Source organism: Rissa tridactyla, chromosome 2 (assembly GCF_028500815.1).
Source record: "Rissa tridactyla isolate bRisTri1 chromosome 2, bRisTri1.patW.cur.20221130, whole genome shotgun sequence".
Lineage (NCBI taxonomy): Eukaryota > Metazoa > Chordata > Aves > Charadriiformes > Laridae > Rissa > Rissa tridactyla.
The window spans coordinates 142014655-142038038 of record NC_071467.1 but is presented as its reverse complement, the minus strand read 5'-3'; the positions used below and the strand labels follow the sequence as shown (position 1 = coordinate 142038038).

General features: G+C 39.9%; 1 protein-coding gene across 3 annotated transcripts in view; it reads right to left on the bottom strand.

Moving 5' to 3' along the window:
* Positions 1-23384, bottom strand: part of CDK6 (cyclin dependent kinase 6) — a 139524-nt gene that overhangs the window by 40650 nt on the left and 75490 nt on the right. For all 3 annotated transcript variants that reach the window (XM_054190841.1, XM_054190843.1, XM_054190842.1), the window contains one exon: positions 1745-1854. In XM_054190841.1, coding sequence (XP_054046816.1) covers positions 1745-1854 — 110 coding nt within the window. The remainder of the gene's footprint in view (positions 1-1744; positions 1855-23384) is intronic.

Below are 23384 nucleotides of genomic sequence, written 5' to 3'. Positions count from 1 at the left end.
AATGTCAGACTGACCCTGCACTTGGCAAGAATAAGAGAAGTCCTGGTTTTATCAAACTCTGCTTCAAGTCAGATCTCATTTCCATTTAAAAAAAAGTCTCTGATTTTGTAATATTAATGTAATATTTGCATTCGTAAACAAGTAGAAAATTTAACTGTCCCTAATTTAATTTACCATGTTGGATTTGGAGGGTCAGTGAGGCTCATACATCATAAAGGGAAAAATAAAATTAAATTGGTGGTGTTTGTATACGGCAATATTTTGCGTCTGTCAGAATACTGCAAATTAAATGAGAAAAAGATGAGAGTTTTGAGCATGTAATAAAGTTCTGTGATCAGTCATTTGTTCTGTATCACTCTTACTGCAAATGCTAAAATGAAGGTGTTGATTCTGCTACTTAAATCAGAAAAAAACATCAATGGCTAAATGCTATTGTGAACCTGGCAGTATATGGGATAAGACTAAGTCTTTAAAAGTTTGCAATGGAGGGTTTAATTGATACTCCTAAACTCCACATTCTTTTTTTCTCTCATTTTCTGACCTCATTTCTGAGTCAGAGACATAGAGGGTGGAGTATAATAATTCTACCCAGGCCATTTGACCAGGCAAGAAGCCCAAGAAAAATTATTTTTCCATATACTAACATTAATAAGTAGTAGAATCCCAGAGTTATTTTGCAAGACGTCAATTAGTATTTTGAACTTCACATTGTATAAATTAAATGTTTCTCAAGGTCCTTGCAGTATGGCTTCTCCTTTTAAATTGTATTCATTTTGGTTTTTTTGGCCATCCAGTCTATCATTTTCTTTCTTATTTTCTTCACATATATTCTTTGATTTCACAGTAATGTTACAAAATGCTATACAGTTTCTACATGGAGATCACCCAGGTGATGCCAACATGCACTTTTTGCAGTAAACTCAACAAAAATGCATGTGATTTGGTTAATATTGAGACAGATTTACCTTGTTAAGGTTCTTGGGGGTTTGTTCCTCTCCACCCCCTACATGGTACAACCTCCATACTAGTGTCCTCCCATGGGGGAAGACCAGTACACAAGTGTTCTTCTTGAATTCACAACTCATCTGCATCCAGAAGTAATATTTTGTAGCAAGACAGTTCTGACAGCCAATTTAATTGAATCAGTCAAAAAAAATCTTTTATCTGGCTTTTTTGGACTACATTTAACTGTCTCTGTTACCCTACACTCAGGCTAAATAGCCTATTCTTAAAAAAATCCTACCTCTGTTTCCTACCTCTAGAAATCAACTTTACAGTGATTTCTGAGATGCCAAAAATACCAAGAGGGGCTACAAGCAAACACCTGATGCTCCAATACACAAACTCCAGCACAAGAATAATCTGCTGACCACCATGCCCTGCCTTCCTCAGGCTAAATCCTTTCCAGAATGCAGCTTTGCTCAAATTGATCAACAGCCTCTCTAGCCCACTTTCATCTGCAGGATGATATAGGATTCAGGTGTAACAGGAATACAACAATGCTCATACAGGCTTTACCAAGAGCTGAGGCATACCCCCATCAAAAAAGAAAGACTCCAAGATGGCATCAAGTATGAATTCGCAATAGTTTTTACATTTTATGCTGCAAATAAAACATCCTATCAGGCCTTTCCAATTAAAGGTATTGTATTGTATTGTATGTCTGGTATTGTACCAGACATAACTGCACATTTTTTCAAATTTCAAATGAAAAACATGAAGAAAATAAAACTGTATTTCTTACTTTCGACGGAACATTTCTGCAAATATGCAGCCAACGCTCCAAAGATCAACTGGTGTTGCATAGCTGGACTGAAGCAAAACTTCAGGAGCTCTATACCACAAAGTAACAACCTGTAAAACAAAAAGGAACATAAGAGACAGCACGTTTAGCTACACAATTGCAACCTCCTAAGTGTTGTATATACAGCTCCCATTTAGTTTAATCCAAAGTGTAAAATCTCACAGATCAGGGCAAATTGGTTTGGCCAGCACATAGGAAAAGGTTCTCGATGGAAAATCTCAGTATGGATAGCTGCAGTGGTGACGAGTTGGGAAGTGAGGCCACTTCTTGTCAAGAACAGTGCGGTTCAGGGTACCACAAAAATACAATGTCAGAGTAGAGCATTGGTGTGAGATCACAGTATCACAGCACGCTACCAGAACAATGCTTTGATGCTTTTGCAATGTACAGACCCCAAACACTTTCCAGTGGACATCTGAACTCTCCATAGAGGAAATATGAGTCTACTGAACAAGACCTGCTTTTCTTAAACAACTTTTGTGGATCCCTTAGATGTAGTCACCAAACTGGAAAAGAATAAACTAGGGAATACTGTGGGTTTACCCACAGGACAAAACAGCCCTTGTCTGTCCTAAGCCCTTCATAGTTTATGTATTACTTTTTGTAAAAGAAATGGAGTTAGCTCAAGAGTATGGGCCAACCTGGGTAAATGTGTCTGACCTGTCTCAAAAGTTCTCTCTTCATGTTGAACTGAAGAAATTATAACTTATATTTTTTCAGTTGGATACAGATTAAGTCAAACCCTCCTCAAAGCTGCCCCTTACCAAAGGCTGTCCACTGTGGTTTCCTCGCACACAGAGATACCATAAAATGTCAGTTTTCAACTAAGCAACACAGCACAGGGACCCCTGGCAGATTTCTGACCTTTTTAGTTGTATGACTGTCTCTGCTCATGTGCTGCTGGTTGGACCAGCACTAACTTCTCTCACAATTTATTTCCAAATGATACACCCTTTCCCAGGAACATACGCCCGTAAAGCATCTGCTTTTAGGCTGTTCTTGTCCTGGTGGTCATGTCGCAACAAGTTGTAGGGACCCAGTGGGAATTTTACTGGCACTGCTCCATCGATGTACTTTGATGAGTCCTGCACATTGGACCCACAACAGAGATGGGACAGTTTATATTTATCCTTTTGTTTCCCACAAGTAGACTAAATACAGATGAGGCTGACTGTATCTTCAGTCTATTTACAGAAGAACACAAGGAGCTTCTTCAGAGTCCTGTGTGAGCTTTTATGTTGCTAGAATATAATCTCAGAGCCACAGGAGTTTCTCACTCCTGAATGCAGTTATAATCCAGCCATAACAACACAAGATCATCAGCTAAATATCAATATTTTCTTAGAGCGTGCTATAATTTAAACCTGTGACTATCAGTCTGGGGGCAGGGAGGGTCTCAACAATTATTGGTTTGTTTCTCCAACAAACACAAAGGTGGGAGATGCAGCATTCAGGAGGAGCATAGAACAAAGCAAAAACACTGAAAAAAAACCAAGTGCAAAGATAAGAATGAAAATAATTTTAAAAATTATGTTAACCAGGATAGTGAGTTCTGAATTTCAAGACCAGTACAAAGAAATGTGTAAGATGAGTGGGGTTTTTTAATGATAACAATATAATTGTCTTCTAAGCAAAAATAACAATGGAAGTAATCAGCCGAATTTGCTGGTCAAAGCCAGCTGAAACAAAAGCAAATACAACATTTATTACAATCATTACATGCCCTGACAGCCTTTGGAACTACTGAATGGCTATTGAAGGGAGGTTCACGGATATTTGCACAAGTGGTCATATTTGCTAACAGTCCTCTTAAACACTTTGATGTCTATTCATAAAATTTGTCTTTGAAACAGTTCAATAACACAGTGCAAAGTACTGCACTGGCAAGCTAGATGTCCAGATACCTGTCCACAGAAACAGATTCCCGTGTGGAAGTTGGGCATTATTTAACTACATCTGTCTTGTTCCTGATTTGCTACCATACCAGTGACGCTTTTCCAAAATATTTCTCTCTATAAAACCCAGAAAAGTTTCTTCAGACATTTGCGCCAGGGGAAGATGACAAATGTAACTGGAGGTCAGGGATTTTTACTGGAGTTGCCCAATCTGAACCAGATAGAATACCTCTTAAAACACATACACATTTTTCCTGATGCAGAAATACTTCTCAAACTGATCTGCACTTTTAGTCTCCCAGGACATTCATGGAAAAGCTTATTGAGGAATCGTTGCTTTGAGAAATTAGATATAACAATTTCAATCCATTATTGTTTGTCAATGGCAGGGTGCAGTGTCAGGAGCAAAAGCTGTGTGATCTCTGATCTGCAGGAATATCACCAAACCTCACTATTCCTGGTTTGAGATCCACACGACCCTTCTCACACAGAGTGGAAGGGTGTTTTATTTCCCCCAGCCCCACCAGCCCTGCCACACTAAGGCTATGCACTCCCACAGGCAAAGGACTGGGGGGATGCATGGTTGTGAGACAGCTTGAATACTTCTGACAATGTATGCCCCAAACTGAAGTCCCTTTTCCAGGGACATGGGGCACAGGACAGCTGCGCCTTTCCTGAGAGGAGTATCGTAGCTCGTGGCCGGTCGCTGGGTGCTCGCTCAGGGGAAACAGTGCTGTTTTCGGAAGGCTGCGGAAGCGTGCAGCATATTAGCTGCTTCTCCCACGTGACCACTTACTGGCACAGTTCCCCAGGCGTTTGCACCCTGCTACGATCCATGCATGCGTACACAGGGGACCAGGAGATTTTTTTTTCTGAGTAATTCAGAAACTTAAACCTTTAAAAGAAGTTATTTCCAAAGTCTTACAGCTAAATTCCAGCAAATGCCGGATTGCTTTATAGTCAGAGAGTAAGTAATCTGTGTTGAGCTGTTTTGATATACTCTGTCATTACTGTGTAATTATAAAAGTGACCAAGTAACCTTTATGGTTTGTCATATGCAAGTTTGTATTTCAAAATGTGAATCTGAAAGGGATCAAAATGTACTAAATGTCAGTTTGCACACAAATAGTGCCACAGATGACTCCTCTAGTGGTCAGGGTCGTCTCCTGAAAAGCACAGGATGATGCAGATGATGCAGTGGTTTTGACAGAGTTTCACACTCTCTTTCTCTTACCATAGAAACCAAGAAAATATTTGTGGACATTCCATTAACATTTGCAGATAAGTAGAAATGAAAATTATTCTGAACACAGGATATGGTGAGGCTGAACAACTAGATCATCGCTTCCTCTTTAGCACGGTTCTGACTTAGAATGAAAAAATGCTTTGCTTAGGTAAGCCACACCACCAGTGAGACAGGCTCTCCCTGAGAGAAAGAGCTCTTGATAAAGAGCTGCTTGATAAAGTCCCATTTTTAGGACGAAAAAAGCAAGCACCTGCATTGGTACATTGCCCTCAAATTCTGCCTGTCCTCAATATCTGACACACACGTAATGTGGCACATGGTGATTGCTCTGTAGGAGAAGGGGTCTGCACTCACGTGCTGACGGACATCCTAAATTCAGCACAACACTCCTAAATACTTTGGAGGTTGTAGGCTTTACTGACCGTGTTGCATTTTAGCCCTCCTCTCTAATAGACTTCCCTCCTTTGCCTCCTCCTTGCTTCCCCTCACCCTGCCTGGCCTCTCTAGCTCCTTCTTACACCAGCCAGGTTCCTCCCAGCTGTCCCCAACCTCCTGGCTCCTCTCCCCTGCCTCTGCCTTTCTGCCACATGCCAATGGGCCCCCTGACAACATCACCAAACATGCCTAAACCCCTGCTGCTCATGTGCAAATGCTCGGGTGGACACAACTTGCTGCCCTGTCGCATTCTATGTGCTCTGCCTTCCCTCACATTCCCCATCTGCTCCCTTGCCCCCCCAAACTCTCCTGAATTTCACACCCTGTCCCCTCTTCTTCCAACAGCCTCCAAATGCACCTGGGACAAATTAGCTCCTTTTCTCCCTTTAGCTTCTCAACTCACTCTGCCTGCCCTGAGGATACCCTATGACGTTTGTATTTCATAGATTAAGCTACATACAAAAAGACTGAGAATAATTCATACACTGGAAGGCGTACACACCTAAAAGAGTAACTATGCTCCTTTTCCAGTGCACATTTTATGTTTCCACTACCCAGGTATGATGGGATGATACCAGATAAGGATGATATCAGATAAGGATGATATCAGTAGCTGCAGATCACTGCTTCTAATAGTTCAAATGTCAATAGATTTAGGCAGCTCTTCAGGAGAAAATAAATATGTATCTGAGAGGTATTAGAACGGAAAAGAAAATCTGCAAGTCTACCAAGGCTGTGTATGACCCCCTAAAGAAGGAAATGTGCTCAGTGAGAAGCAAGGGGAAAGCTGCATTTAGAGTGAAAAGAAGAAAGAGAACGTTCTTTTGAAATAAAGTTTTCTGCCGTCTTACACCTGACAGATCTTGCCATCTGGGACCATCTAGCCCCAGGAGTTTCGATCCTGCACTTCATGGTACCTGTTTCTGATGAAAAATCAAATCAGTGGTAAGTATCTGCTCACTAGCCATGTGAAAACAAGATTGTGTCAGTCTCATTTAATTTCCATTTACTTTACAGAGCAGATTTTCACTTTTGCATAACTGCTTAATTTAAATGGATCTGCACAATACACAGCCCTTTCCAAATATAGTTGCTGTCTGAATAGCACACAGTTCAAAAAGGACAAAGACAAACAGAGGTTTAGGGATGGGGTTGAGTAACACAGACACAAAAGACTACATTTCGGTTTGCCACAGACTTAAGTACAGACCAATGCCCAGTTGCACAGCTACAGGAACAAAGCAGGGATCAGACTGTAACACAGTGGCTATGTCTGTGCTAGGAAATTAAATGGGACAGGAAATGTTCCTTTGGCACTGAGACCAACAGGCACAGAGTGGCCTATGTCCATATTATTAAATTCTCAGCCTCCCAGAAAAGGTGACCGCATGCAAACTGCTTATTGGGAATGGTCTCTGGTCCATGCTTAACTGTGCCTAGGAACTGTCTGAGGAAAGGCTGGTTGGCATAACTCAAAACCATGCCAGGAACCATTCTAATAATTTAACAGTATAGACAATCGAGCTCCAGTACCCACGAATGTTTCCTGGCATTCTTTAATCTACCAGCCAGTGAGTCACGCTGTGGTCCCGGGTCTTCCTTTCATTCCAGAGAGAAGGCATTTTGCCATGCTTCCCTCCTCTCCGCTGATTCAGAGGGGGCTCCAGGAGGGTGATGGGGTGGGAGAGGCATGGCCCACTCCTTATCTCACCCAGCAGCTGATCTTATTATATCCTAAGTGTGTTTTACAGGTCAGATGAAGACATGCTGCAACTGCTTATGACTGGCCTGCACGTAGACATCTTTTTAGACATCTAAAGCTGGATGAGATTAATCCTACTCTAACTAGTTCTGAGGGGACTTTGAAGAGGCCTATAAAACCTTTTAAAATATTAGCTTTCATAGAAATCATGCCACAAAAGCAATTAGGAAGATGCTTAAATTCATACAAAGTATCTTTGAAACCAAATAAAATTCTTCTTCCAAATCTTTCGCTTTTGTAATTGTGGTTTCTACTGTACTCTTTTTGGTGCTGATTTTGTTAATTATATTTGCCATTAGACACCAGCTCATTTCATTGCTTAAAGCATTTCAGCCTCATGAAAGATATTTGTAAATTTATTTTTTTTACATTCCCTAACATGGTTTTTAAGCTAAGTTACTTTGTTCTGTTCTCACTAATGGGGATTTCACATTATTTTGGGGGCACATTTTGACTATTTTTCATTTTTTCCCTTTCTTTTTTGAGTAAAAATGAGGGAACATAGCTATAGAATATATAGTGCATTATGTAGAATAAAGATCTTCAGTGTTGCTTCGTGGTCTCCCAACTTCACAAAAAATCTATCACTTCAAACTGTTGAGGAGGATTTAAAGGGGAATCTTTCCAACTTTACGATAGAGCTGCTACTGCATGGCTTCTTTTTCAGCTCTGGGACTCTAAAATGACTTGCACAATTTTCTTCAAACTTTGTAGAAAATTTCTCCTCAGCTGTATGACTAAGCCTGACACATTCGCCACAGACTAGTTGTAGAGGACAGAATTACAGATGGCTAAAAATCCAGGCTTGCATATTGATTGAAGCCTGGCTTCAGTCTCCACTGCGGGGAGACTCTAACACACCTCCCTCTCTTCTTTGAAGAAAGCATTGATTGAGGTCAATGTAATATTAAAATTGCTTAGGAAAAGAAAGAATTTGGCTCGTCATGTTTCATCAACTGCAGTTTGGAAGACTGCCTGCCAACCAGGATTGCGCAGGGCAGAAGTGACAATTCAGAGGGTAGGTGACACTAAGTTATGGGGTGGTTGCATTTCTGCAGGATCACAGGCTCTGACACGTGCCCTACATGCTGCTCTGAGCCTCCCTGGGCAGCCCAAGGTGGCCCTGCTCTGCGCCATGCGGGCAGACCTTTGGCCACCTCCAGCCCTCTCCCGCACTGCTCCGCTGCAGCAGTGAGGACATTGCCCCCCTCCCCTTCCACCTCCATGCCCCCCAGGAACACCCCAGAGAACTGCAAGAGCAGAACACACCTATGGGATACAGGGAAACTTTGCTGGAGAGAGGGGCAATGAAAGAAGAGATGAGGAAGGGAGAGAGGGATGATGCCTTATTGCACCCTGCAGCACTTGCACAGCAACCTCCAGCATGGGGAGAGAGCCCTTCCAAAACACTGTCCAAAAGGTGTAATAAGGCCAAGATAGGAGCGTAGGCTGTTCAAACTTTGTACAATGGCTTCAACATATTTTTCATCCCTGGTTTGGAAGAGGAGTGTGTCTGCTTTACTTGCTGGGGACTGCCTTACTGTATATTCCCACCACCATCCTTAAATCATTCACTAAGCGTTACGTGTTTATAAAGCGTAATCTCTTTAATCTATCTCCGAAGACCTATTATTATTTCTAACCATAGTGGAGAAGGTAATAATCACTACATTATACAAGGTGCTTTAGTTTCCTGGGATAATACCAGCCTGAATAATTATATTTGTTTAATCTCTTTTTTGAGTAGCGGTTCTTCGACTATTATCTGTTTTCAGTTTCATCACAGAGATGGGTATGGCTGGAGAGAACGGTTCTTTCTTAGAGAAAGATAATTACACTTTGTCTGTTTATAGAAGCATTAAAATAGTTTCCCTTTTGAAGTAAAAGTGTACCAAACTATCCTGGTGGCTTTTAGAAAGCACTTTATTTCCTGACAAAAGGTTTAAAAAAAAATAAAATATATGACATCCTTTCAAGTGCTATGGGCCTCATGAAATGCACATGGTAATAGCAATTTTATCTCTTTATTCACATTTGTCTCTGTTTTAGGCACAAGCTTGATTAACTGCTTTGTGAAAAGTGGAAGAGTTCTTGTTATTATTTCATTAGTTAAATCATCAAGCCAAATATTATCTATTTATAGAAGACACAAATCCTGATCACATGTACCACCCACTATCAAGTTGTTTTTTTAGAATGTGATCTCCTTTTTTTGATGCTAACACATTTGTGCTTTGAAGAAAGCAAGATTTAGCGTCTACTGTGAGATAACGGCAAATAAAAAAGCCATTAATTTCTTTGATGGTTTAGATACACAAAACTAATCAGAATTTTGCTTTTTTGTTTCTAGGAAGAACCACATAACCCAGTGTGATGGTGCTGCTGAAGAATATTTCTAGGTACATCCGTTGTCAGTAGGAGCGCGTGCGTGTGTGTGTGTGTGTGTTTGCACATCATGGGTGTGTATATAAACACTAGCGGAAGATACTTTACCTACATTTGGTGGTTTTTACCTCAAAAGTCTCTGTGCACTAAGCAGCTGTGTGCAACAGCTACTAGAAAGGAAAACTGTCTCTCAGGATGAGGTAATATTTTCAACCATCAGTGATAATTCAGAACTTACCTCAAAACTAATACAAGGAAATACATTTCCATTAAGCAGAATATTTCATAGAATTCTCTACCGACACCTACAGAGAACACTTCTGAGAGACTACCTGAAACTTCACTTGAAAAGTGTTTTATCTTTATACAAAACGAAAGAAGCAAAAATAATATCAGCAACACTGTCGTACCTGATCCAGAGCTGAGGAAAGTCAAAGAAAGCTTTGCCAGGGCTTGCCGTGCATTAAACTCAAACCCATGATGCCCTAATCTCTGAGCTGCAGAGCAGCCTTCTATGGAAGGACAGCTCAGTTCTTTGCAGAAGTGGTCAGCTTTGCATGCAATGAGGCTTGTGCTGATATTGCAATGTATTTACATACAGAGATACTTGACAACACTCACTGGCTTTAAAAAAAAAAGTAGCCAATCTTCAGTCATGCTTGAAGACTCAATAATCAAATTTGTAGATTGAAACTAATTATTAGCAAATTCTAATGATCTATTTCAGAGCTGAAAAAACCACAAAGGCAGAAAGAAATAAACACCATTGGCTTCTTATACCAAGTCTTATATCAAGTCAAACATCTACTCTAAGAAAGAAGAGAATTCCTTCCACAATACCAAAAGAAACAAAGCATTAAAAAGGTGACAGCCTGCGACTGTGCCTTGGAATACAGGTCTTGTTCTGGATCTGGCTGCAGCAATTTGGCACATTTCCACTTGCTCAATCACCTGTTGGCATTAGCTAGCTGAGGGAACAGTCATAATTTCCAGTACCAGATCTTGGGCCTTGTTCCAGTTGCTTTGCTGTGCTCTACGTCTTTAGGTAGCCACAAAACCAACTCATCTAGCACCCTACATATTCCCACTGGGTGGTATCCAGCTCTTCTCACATCACTTATGTCCAGTCCCTGGGAGAAGGAGAACATGTAGCTCTAACTTGTGCCAAGGACCAAACCATGGTCGGCTCCATGCCGAGATCCTCAGAAGCTGCCCTTGTGACTGCATGGTCTCTTCCCGAGTTCATCAGACTAGAGAATATGAGCTTTACCACTTATGGTTTGGCTTTATAATGAAGACCAGCTTTCCATTGCTACTAGAAAACCAGAGTCTGGTTAATAGAAAAAAGTCTCCCCACTTCCTGGGGTGCTGTGTTAGAGTTCGGTTTTGAACAGAAAATAACTAAATAAAGCAAACCCATGAAAGCCACCACAGATCTCTCTCCCATGGAACTTGGGTCCAATGTTGGAATTATACAGGTTTCCAGAAAAAAAGAAAAAGATTAACTTTCTATATACAGATGCAATACATGGATAGGTGTATGTGTTTATACATACTTAAACATACCACAGATCATTAGAAATGAGTTGAGTTTTGAAGTAAATATCAACAGGACAAGGACCTGCTGTAGACATGTAATTTCGTGGCAAAACCAATGACTGTAGAGAATGACAAAAAGACTAAGAGGAGTCTTCAGGCTATCTGAATCTCACATTTAAGTAGCTTTGTGAACTTAAGACTGATAAAATCCCAGCACAATCAGCTGACTTTCCAAGGCTGTGAGCTTCGTAGGTATCTTTACTCATCAAATTCCTTTTCTTAATCTGAAAGCGTCTGTGGGTCTTAAGTGTAGATGGTCACACACGTTAGAAAGGCCTGTGCTGCAGAAACAAGCACCTGAGCTTCAGCTGAAGCTCTACTGCATTGATGCACGTTTAGGCAGAGAGATACCCTAAATACCTGAATGTTTTCAACAGAAGTCCATATGGAGTCCTACCTGGTGAAGCCTGTAACTAAGAGTGACGGTGGAAGCAATATGTATTTGCATCCACATTAACATCTTGTACAGATGTTATTATGTTAATCTCAAAGTGGAAACTCAGCCTGAAGGAGACTTAATTGGCACCTCCTATATCCACCCAAATACTTTGACCACTAGGCTAGGGATTTTTTGGGTGACAGCTCTTTCCTTGCCTTTGCTGAAGCCAAGTCACTATTTTGCCAGGAGTATATGAGTCATGGGGCAAGACTCTGTCTGAAAGTAGCTGAGTGCTTAAGAACAATCAGCTGGAAGGGGCGAGGAGCCGAGTTTCTGGATACTGCTCTCTGGAATGTGTATGCATTTTACATTAGACCATCACTGGATAAAAATAAAAGCAGGCATTAATTACATTAACCAGGCTGGATTCTACTTTGGATCTAGGCAGATTGTATTCCATCTCTCTGACTGTAATGGATGGGACTCATAAAAACTCTAGAAGATGACATTCTATTTTATTCTGTGGAGAAGGAAGCAACATCTCCTCCCTTGCTATTTGATACGCTACTCACTAGCCAAAACTTAGGATCCACAGTACAAAGCAAAGCCCAAGATTTTTAAAGAACCCAAAAGAAAATTTCCTCCACTTATAAGTGCTACAGGATTTTCTAAACTGATGTTAAGTATCTGAAGATTTAACAGAAAACCAGAATGTTACAGTTGGTCCAATACTAGACATTGTTAGGTTTTATTTCTCAATTTTAACTTTAAAGCTTATATGATTAATTTATGTTATTTTCAATAAGCCAGATTCCACTGTAGATTAATTACAGATAACATTTTATTAGTTGGATGAAAAAGATCTGAATTAGTCTAGATCACTGTAGACTACTCCAGAGTGGTTATAGACTTATAAAAATATAAAATGTTCTATTTGCGAAAATAATATTGTAGAACAGACCCATCTCTCTCAAAATTGATACAAAGCATCTTATTTAAGCTAAAGAGATAATAGCTTAAGACTATACAAACAGGAACGTTCAAGGTAATGAGTGCTTTCATGTTACAAGTTCTCATGTCTGAGGGCACTGCATCAGGCTAAAGGACAACGAGATAAGAACAATATTGCTAGTTACTAACAAATGGCAGATAAAAGAGCTCTTCTGGATTCTGATTAAGTGACAGCATTCTACACATTCCTGTGAGTTGAGAAAGTTTGCCTGAGAACAGCAGCTATGTTACATGTGAAGTACCACTAAACAAGCATATCTCTATGTTTTCAAATTCCAGTGTGAGTAATGGCTCTTTCCCTCATCTCTGAAGACTGAAACTCGAACAGAAGCTCCCTCACTCCTTCTGGACATGCAGGAATAACTTGCCGTGCTTCAGTTTCCATTAAGATGTATAAATGTATATGCTAAAAGTAAAGAGAAGTTCTGTAGGACTCCGTGGCTGCGAGCCAATGTTTACAATCCCCCGGGTGGGAAATGCCGGGTGAAAGGCTCTCCATGGCAGGCTGTAGGAGTCTTTGCTGTTGCCGCCAATGACCTTCTGCCTCTGTTTTCAAAGTAGCTCCCTTGTTAACCCCTTGCACACTGTGTGCACAGAGGCCTTAGAGAGGAAACACTTTCTCTGAGAGTACAAATCCACTTCCAGGCATCTGTTTGACAGACTCCGATTTCAGCAGTGGTTAAGGGAGTGTGGACTAATATATGTATTCTGCATCTGCTGTTGGAGCTGAGCCACTGAGATGTATTTTTAATAGTCCAGAACTGGGTTTAGCTGTGTTCTACATGTTACAAAGAGAATCTTCTCAGCTTCCGGCAACGGACATCAGTTTACAGGCCCAGGAGTTGTGAAACACTGAGCATACCGAGTCTCTAGGAGAGAAGGAAATATCCAATTTACAGAGATATGTTTTAGTACTCTCTGGCCAATCAGTACCAATGTTGTTTGCTGCTGGTGGCAATACCTTCTCCTGGGGTCTCGTAGGGAGAGGAATGATACTTAAAATTGAAGACAGGCTGAACTGCCATTGGCACAATGGACATACACCACAAGGGAGCATCCAGTATGGAATAGAGATCTCCTACTTTAAAAGGTTTTGCCTCTCTTCTGCCCGGGAATGAAAAATACAATATCCAGGAGGTCTCCTCCTGCGTCACATCCCTTTTGCTGCTCCGTGAATCACTCATGGCTCCTAACTGTTCAGGCAGAGTCCTTATAAAAATGATAAAACTAGACACACAGGAAATGCCTTCTAAAATGTTTATCACAATATGTAATACATCCTTGAAAAGGAAGAATAAATCAAATGGGAACTAATATTCAAGAACTAGTCTAAATGCTATAATGGTCTCAGAGAGGGAGCCAAGAGCTTTTGTGATAACATCAACCTTACTACCAGTTGACCTTGGAATAATCAGTTTCATAGTCTATACGTGTTCCCTCCTTATCATCATCATGCTTGGCCATGCCTTTTCCCCACAAAGATCTGTTCTCACAAGCAATCATTCCATGCAAAAATCTCCCTACATATTCCCTGCAAGAGTGCCTGCCATCTCCAGAAAACTTTCACAGCATTAACAGCCACACAGGGACAGCAACATCCTACCCCCACTTCATGAACTTTCAGAGGAAGTTCTGTAAATAACATCCTCATGTGGTCAGGAAATCCTTCAATGCATGGCTCTATGGATGCTGAGGAGGAGAGAAGAGAGAAGCAGTGCTAGAAGCTAGAGCTTCTGCAGAGAAACCAAGCCCGAGTGCCAACAGCTCTGGGATTGACACAGATCAACAGGCCCTGAAGTTGCTGCATGGTCTAAGGGTCTAAACCTAAAGGTAGAGAATGGACAGACGAAACTTATAGGACCTCATCTATTCTTCTGAGACAAAAAGAAGTCATGCATGAAAAGGCTAATGTTATTAGGCTGTATTAAAAATGCCAACTGGACATCTTATAAAAAGCTCTAACCTAGCGCCAACTATGCATGTAATTCCTACTGATTTCAGTGGAAGCTCTGGGTGCTTAGACGAAGACATCTTCAGACAGTGGAGTCATTTATATTTAGACCCATCCTTCTTTTTAAGTGTTAGTATTTAAAAAGTAGTTTTAGAAACAAGAAATTATAAATAACCTATGTTTTCTAGAGAGTATACAATTCCATCTAATAAATACTATTTATTTTTTCTAGGAAAGTGTCAGTCTGCAAGGAAAAGGAATTTTTTATGATAGCAAACAACAAATGTATTTAGTTTAGAATATTTTTCTTTTTTGTTAATATCATGGGGTTATGTTACTGCTGTTTAAAATCATTAATGATTGTGGGATCAGAAACTAAGTGTTTTCAAGAGCTAACAGTATGATTGTTTTTAGAAGGATACTCTCAGGCTGAATTTAGACCAAGTTAGTTTTTGTAATATGAAGCTTTTACAAAACATGGGTCTAAATGACTCCTTCTTAAGCTTTTTTATTTACAAAGCATCTTTAAACACCAGATAAACTTTGTTTTGTTTTGGGCTACTGCAAGAAAATTTGAAAATGAAACTTGTTTGAAACAAAGTAGGAACAAGACTAAAATAACCCATTAGGATAATTCAGCAGAAAGAAAACAGAAGTGAACAGCACAATTAATGAAAAAAACAGAATGGATTTTAATTCTTTTTGGTTACAGTAAAGGTGTTATCAGCAACAGTAAAAGAGGCCTCCAGTGCTTCATCTGAATAATTGAAGTGTTAGTCTGGCAACATGCCCTGAAATTAATTACGTGGAGACTCATGGTATTTCTTAAAACAGTTCTGGGGTGTAATCTTCAGAGTGAAAAATAATGTCGAGTTCTGGAGATGACATCTTTTAACCATCCTGCTGTTCCTGTCTCTAGGACCTGGGATCAACGACAGTTGACCGGGAAATGCTGTACAAAAGAATGCCATGTGTTGTAGCTCACACATGAGGCACAAATGTAATTTTAATCAATTACATCTCAGGCAAGTACAAAGTAGATTACTTACTGCTCCCATAAAAAGTGATCTATAAATCAGCTTCTTTTTCAAAGTTTAAAAGACTTGCCTTGTCCTTGACTGGAGAAGGAATCCATGTACTTATGGGAAATGAAGCCCATTCTAATTAGTCTGACTTCCAGTGAAGTTTTACATATTTTATGATGAATAGTAGCTCACTAGGTTTCAAATATATGATTTTTCATTTTCATGAGAGAAAAAGAGGAATCTGTAATTTGGAAAGGAATTTTGGTATCAGTACATTTATGTTGCTAAGCATAGACCTGCTCTTGAACTTCACTGACTTCAATGGGACTCAAGGACTCTCGCGCCTGTCAGTGATCAGTAGCTAAAGATGAAAGATAAAGATGAAGAAAAACCCTTTTCTTCATCTAGTGTTTTTACGCCACTTTGACAGCTTGTTCACAACTGATGTCCCTAATTGTGAATAAATTACATTTATAGATGCCATTAGGGACTGGAAATGTGTAGTGGGTCTTTAAAGTGAATAAGAATCAGTTTCCACATGTGGTAGGATACACAACTGTTGGTTACAATGGTATAAAGAAGGGATCCATGCATAGGTAACAGCACGTATATTAGTAAAAACTGAGTTATTTTGTGCCTTGGCTTTTACTGAGGGAAACAGAAAGAGTCCTTCGAGACTCTCGGAACTCTGCAGATTCATTCTGGTAAGGGGCAATCAACAGAAGCAGCACATATATAATACAGTCAAGCTTTTAGCATGTCCTATTACCGAGGTTACCTATATAAGACCCTGTTTTCAGCACTTTTTAACTTCACCAAAATTTCACTGATTACAATAACATTTTCCATGCTGGATCTCTCTGGAATATACTCAGCTTTATTGGAGTATTTCAGTTGAAGCCATTCAGGGGTTTCCATGAGTGAGGCTAGGGAAAAATACATGGTTTGCCCATCTTAAATTCTGGTGACCTTCTTTTAGAGAAGCTTTGGTGCCCTCATGTTTTGGAACAAGGGCTGTGGAACTTGACCTCTATGTCAAGGAGGTGCCTCTTGCTGTCCTTGTAAAACTTGGCTCCAAATTTGGCCATGTCATAAATCTGAAAAACAGCACATGCTCAGTAAGGATTTATACTAGTGTATAATTATTGAACTTTCGGAAGATTTTGTTTCCAACAATCATGCTTCAGGCCAGCTCCAGGGTGCTCAGCAGGACATCATGGCATCTCAAGCATTTGACTGAGTGTAGAAAGCCTGTTACTCTATAAATGGTCTATCCCATGTTTGAAGGGGAACCTATCAGACTCAGTCACAGAGATTAAAATAGCTGGACACACTGGTGAAAGTGAGTATGAAAACCAGATTAAGAGAACAGATTAAGACATCCCCTTGTTGGATTGAAGAACAATGGGGAGTGGGAGTGCATGTGGAGAGTCAGGGTAACTGACACCAACTGGGAAAGAAGACTATGATTATGAAAGGAAGAAGGAAAAATGACCAGTAAGGCATGTGAGACTGGGATCAGACAAAAACTTTTAAAGAAGATGGGGACTGATGAGGAAGGTCTGAAGCTGAAAGCAGTGGAGACTGTGAAGTTGGTGAGGGGCACGTCTGGAGACCGGTGGGAGGGCAGACTTCAGAGAGGATTTGGGGTGGGAGCTAGATTTAGTAGTGGGAGCAAGTAGTAGATTTAGATTTAGGAGACTGAGCTGGAGAAGATACAGGAATACAGGTTTGAGAGGAAGGAATAGCAGTAGCTGTGTGTTGGAAGATGAATGGGAATCTAGACATCCTGCCTTCTAGTTTAATCAGCTACTTATGACATCCATCCACTATAGCCAGATATTCTCCTAGCTTAGGCTGAAGAAATCTACATGACTGATCCATAGGTTGAGCCCTGCTGATTATCAGCGTGCATATGAATATAATGCCAAGTGAAGAAATTCCATTTTTTATATACTTTTCTTACAGAAGAAAACTGCACATGCACAAACACATAATAGAATACACGACTTCCATACTTTGCAGCTAAAACCCAATCACCAAAAAAATCTGCCCTAAAACCAGAAACACAAACAAAGGAAAAAACAAAGTACTTAACGCCACAAAGAGCATGTGAGTTGCGAAGTGAAAACAAGCCTGTGGCAACAAGGGCCACTGGTCACTGGAAGACGGTCCAAGTACATCTAAAAATGCCATAGAAATATATAACAATTTAAGCTCATAACAATAATTTCTTCCCCGTCAATCAAACTACAGACCTGCTGTAGCTGCAAACCCTGTCACTGTCTAGTGCAGTTGGTTTTCTTCTCTATACATATTGATAGTTTTCATACCAACTTTCTTCTTCTTTGGAGAGGTTGCCTAATATCTGCAAGGCTATTTTACCTGTAGAAGAAAATAACAGCAACCTGTGTATTAGTAGCAAAATCACGCCGTGGCGTATAGTAAACCAGGAGTATAAAACTTCCTTAAGAAGATGCCAATACCTTAACTGTTTATAAAGACAAAGAAAACAGAAAAATAGTATCAAACTAGCATGTTTATGCAGCCTCCTGTTTTTATCCAAGTGTTAATGCTGTATTGTGGGCTTTTCCCTAAACCAGATAACTGTAAGGACTGATTTCATTGATGAGTTTAAAAAGGCAGCATTCACTGCTACTGAGGGTCTCCTCCTTGCAGCTGTTGCTGTGATGGGTTGTACTTAATGAAATTTCTCACTCTTCCCTCTGAAAACTTAACACCTATAATTTAACATTTAAAACACAGCCTCTGTTTAATCATCTCACAGCAACAAAAATGCATATGCATTGACATAATTTTATTTCTTGTAACAAAATCATTAGATTCATGCCGCAACAACTGAACTGCTCCATACACAGTATATAGTTAAAACTGCACAACTGAAGCCAAAATATGCACAGCTAAAAGGAATGTTACAGGGGGGCCTCTCTTAGTGAACAAAGCAGGCTCAGTTTGGCTCTTTTTCCCTAGCGCTACCACATCCGCACATCGTTAGTTGGAAAATTCCAGATATATGCTGTAATTTTTTTGTGCTTTTTTTTCCCAGTACACTTGAGGCTTTAGTGTCCAGATGCCATTTTCCCCCCCTTATCTGTCCCTGCTCGTTTGGGTCTTTGCCAGTTGTGGTCAACAATTAATACAGCAAAAGAAAAATACAGTACACTCCCTGGCAACTGGCAGAGGCTCACAGGAAATACCAAATAAAAACTTTATTATGTATTGTTTAACTATTTTGTTTGCCTGTGGGCCACCCTGTTGTTGGTGTAATTTAGAAAAGCATGCTCCATCTGGATGATCTGTGCGCAGGCTCATTGTTCCCAGAATCTGTCACGCACAATCACTGCTTCAGCCTGTGGCCCTCTGCAGAAAGAAGCAAAGGCATGGCAGCCCTCCAGCCTGCATTCCTTTTCATTAGACAACTTGTGACCAAATGTTAGAATAGAAGAGTAACCTTTTAATATTCATGTAATTAATTTACTTTCCCCTTTAATTATAAACCTTCACGTGAAAAGAAGAAAATAAAAAGACTTCCCTTCATGATTCTCCTCCCTCCCCCATCCTTTCTATTTGCTTTTTGGGACACGGAAGGTGCTGGGAGTTTCATTATATATAGGTACCAGTACCTCTGTCTATTGGGAAATTCTCATGGTCCCAATATGTTTGTGGGCTTTTACTTTATGTATTAATTGCTCTGGCACGTGGAATAGATTCTGAATTATAATAAAAAAGGAGAAATCAAATTCTTTCCTTCTATATGCCCTTGCAGCATCTGCTTCCTTGTCTTAATCAGTGGGGTAATCCATTGAACACAAAGCCATTCTTCTATATTTGAAAACACAATAGACATCTAATTGAAGTTCCCTTTCATACTAAGGTCAGCATATGACTCAAAATACTGGGTCAGCTGGGATTTTGGCTGGGCAGGCTTAGGTGCACAGGCAGCGCTTTGTCAGTTCTGCTTTCCTGGAAAATGGTGCCATTTTTTTCAGCTGAGGTTAGACCAATGCTGAACTGGTTAACGTGATGCAAAAGTTTGCTCCCCACAACTCAAAAAGTGCATTTGATTGCCAGGGAAAGCATCTGATGCTGTAAGGTCCCACCATATGAGTGGCCGTTCACAGGAATCCAATTGTAGTAGGTTGTAATTCAAGCAGATAAAGCTAAGATAGAAATTGCCTGTCTTCAAGTTGCAGCATTTAAGTTCTCGTTGCCTGATTCTGATTGCAGTTTCAATAGGCGATGAGGACATTAAGGACTTACAGAAAGCCACTTGGCATATCAAAGGGTGGGGGCCCAAAAGCGGTCAAGTATCCTATATAAGATGCAATGGTTTCTATGGCAACTGAGGAAATGTTACTGCACTTCACTCATTTTTCTTTTATTAAATAGGTATACGGCCACGTTAAGCCTGCAAGTGATCAACATAGATGTTAGTGGTTTTGATTAGTTCATGCACCAACCCATCATAGGAATGGAAAGTAGCACAAGAGATTTTCTGTTGCGGCCACGTGGGCACAAAGATAATGTAACAAGTCAGGATGTTTTAGATGAGGGCAAGACTAAAAAGTTTCTGGAATGTCTTTTACTTAGTTTTAAAATAGCACTTAATTGAGTTGGAGTGATTCTGTCTGTGAAGCACCTTTAGCAGGGAATAGAACAAAATCGATGTCATTTGTCATATTAATCGCAAATTCAGGGTATAATATTTCACATATTCACTAGGAAAGAATTTCAGCTATGTGGCAAATTAAACTGCTTGCATATAAAAAAGTAGCATCTTCTGTCCAGAAGGCAAAGCAGCAACTGGAAATAAGAGTGAATTCAAACACTCCTTGGCCTAAAGCAACAAGAAATTAAAAAAAACCCAACCAAGCAAAACCCAACAAACAAATCCTTGTCATTGTATTTAGTACAGCCTCATTTTCCCTGTCAATGCAATGACTGTCCTGGTCTTTTTATGCCTCCTCACTTTCTTTTCGCTCTCTTTTCTCCTAGCTCCTTCTATGTAGTCTACACAGACTGCTAGGGATGTGCCATCAAATATACAATATTTGCAGGAAACAAAGACGTTAGGAACTGTGCTAAAGCAGAATTCAAAGAGAGAGGTAGGATGGGCTGTATTCTAGCCAGAACACTAAAATTTTAAAAAATATTACAGTATACTTATGATAAGTCATTGAAGATATAACAGAGGTCAAGATCCTCCTACAATTCCAAACTTCTTCCCCGTTTTTACTTCCTGACCAAATAAGCTTGAATACTAATGTAAAAACTCAGTAAGTTAATTTAAATGAATTTAAATTACATTCCTGAGAGGACAAAACCCTGAGAATGAAAAGCAATATGCATAACTACACACAGACGCTTGCAAATATTAAAGAAGAGTAATACACTCACATAAAGAAATCTTATTTCCTCTGAAGAATAGGAGATATTGTTAAAGTCCTTGATTAAAATAATTACGTTGAATAATAGGAAGAATTAATATATTAACTAAGAGTTTATCATAGTGGAAAAATTTAATGCTTGGCCATAAATATAAAATATGATAAAATGTCTTCAGAAAACGCTATGCAAGAAAACTAGATTCAAATTTGTACAGCTCTTAACACAATGATGTTCTGTTCCAATAATGAGAGAGTCTCAAAAGGAATCGTTTCTACTGAGGGAATTATGACAGCAAAAGCTTAACTGTAGAAAAGTTCTTTCTTGACGTCAGAACACAAATCCATAGTTTCTCTAAATGAGTTTAGGCTGACAGGATGGTCCCATAACTTCTCTAATTTTACAGCCCATCATCCTCAGTTCCACTGACCAAATCTGGAATCCTTTACAGTGTAAATACTGTCCCAATGCCATATGTATACATATACATGTCATGCAATGCGTCATTTCCTGGAGATTGTGGTGGAAGTGTGCAGGAAGCTCTGTTGAGCTCCTCGCTTGGACAAGGTGCTTCTACACAGAATCACAGAATAGTAGTGGTTGGAAGGGACCTCTGGAGATCATCTAGTCCAATCCCCTGCCAGAGCAGGGTCACCTAGAGCAGGTTGCACAGGAACGCGTCCAGGCAGGTTTTGAATGTCTCCAGAGATGAAGACTCCACTACCTCTCTGGGCAGCCTCTTCCAGTGCTCTGCCACCCTCACAGTAAAGAAGTTCCTTCTCATGTTTAGGTGGAACTTCCTATGCTCAAGTTTGTGCCCATTACTTCTTGTCCTGTTGTCAGGCACCACTGAAAAGAGCCTGGCCCCATCCTCCTGACACCCACCCTTTAAGTATTCATTAAGTGTTTATAAGCGTTCTACAGACACATTAATTCTTGGAATTATGCAAAGCAGTGTCCAGAGCAGGACATCTCAGCCCTCAAACGAATGTTCAGTCAGGATTAAAGGGCTTCTCTTCTCCATTTTAGCATGCGCCTCATCAGGAATTATTGAGAGGTTTGTGCTCACACCTCCGAATGAGTTCCAGAGCCTAAAGGACGTGTAGGGAATCCTCAGAAGAAAACATTAGATCCAACAGATAGGACTGTCTGTTCAATACTCATCCTGTCTTTTCAAACTTCTGGGCTTAATTACAGGTGCTGTCTATTGAGTTATTCATGTTATTAATCTAATGTAAATCTAAGGTGAACATCTTCTCAAGGTACAAGGTGAAAGCTTCTCTGCCATGATGATTTGACCAGTAACACTGAAAAAGAAAACTAAGACCAGGATATCAACTGTACTAAAATCTTAACTCAATTCAATTTCATAGAAAGCAGCAAATGAACAGAGAGCCTATTTCAATGCATATTAAATACAAAATACAAGTTCCCTTCACCTTCAGCTGTTCTTCAGGATAAAGTATAAAACGCCTTCCATTTTTTCAGACTAGTTATCTGTGTCCTGTAGCCTACCACTGCTTGTGATGTTACTGAAGGTATAGAGAAAAAAAAAATCTCTTTGATTTTTAATATGACTTAAAAAGCTTCAGGTATTTTGCATATTTTTGACTGTACATGCCTATGATATGGGAAGATGTTCATAGTTCTCTCATTTTAAAAAGTCTTTTTTTCATTCCTTGGTGTGAAAAATAGTAAGAAAAACTTACTAGTGGAGTACCCAGGAGGAAGAGTGACACAATACACACAGTGATATTGAATATTCAATATAGATAAGAATTAGCATCCATTTATCATGAACATTATAGCTTCCTCAGTTCAGTATGAATTTAAGAGGTTTTGAAAAATTTATTCATTTTACTTGCTAATAGTGTGAGGGTCAGACTACACCTGCAGTGTATCAACTGCAGGAAAAGTAAGTTCTGCATAAGCATAGCAGTTTCCCTCTCAGACAACCTGGTATTTGCACGCTATCCTGCACACTAATGAGGTAGAGAAGGGTAAATAGTAGCTCCTTAATCCCTTCCTGGTGAATCTACTCTTGCTAATAAAATGTCTTTCAAAAGGTGAGGGTTGGAGCTATCAGGCAGATCTGGATGACAAACACCAGTCAGAACAGAAGGGAAATGCGAACATGTACACATAAAGTAAAAAAAAAATAAAAATCAAAGTTCGGGGAAAAAAGTATCATTGCTTGTAAATTCTAAGAACAGCTGTGGTCTCTGTTCTTGCTTTTCTGTGAGTTAGTGGTAATGTCCAAGATTATAGAAAGGGATAAATCTGTGCATACATTCAGAGCTAGCAGTGTACGACTCCCATTTTCAGAACTTGAGGGTTCGATACCGGAGCAGTGCAGTAGTCAGTCTCTCAAATGTGACTATACATAGAATATGCACAGAGCCTTCTCACAGCAGGGTGGGAACTCCACCCCCTTTAGGGCCTCAAGAAATCTCTGCAGGGTAAATATATAGCTGATGTTGTAAACA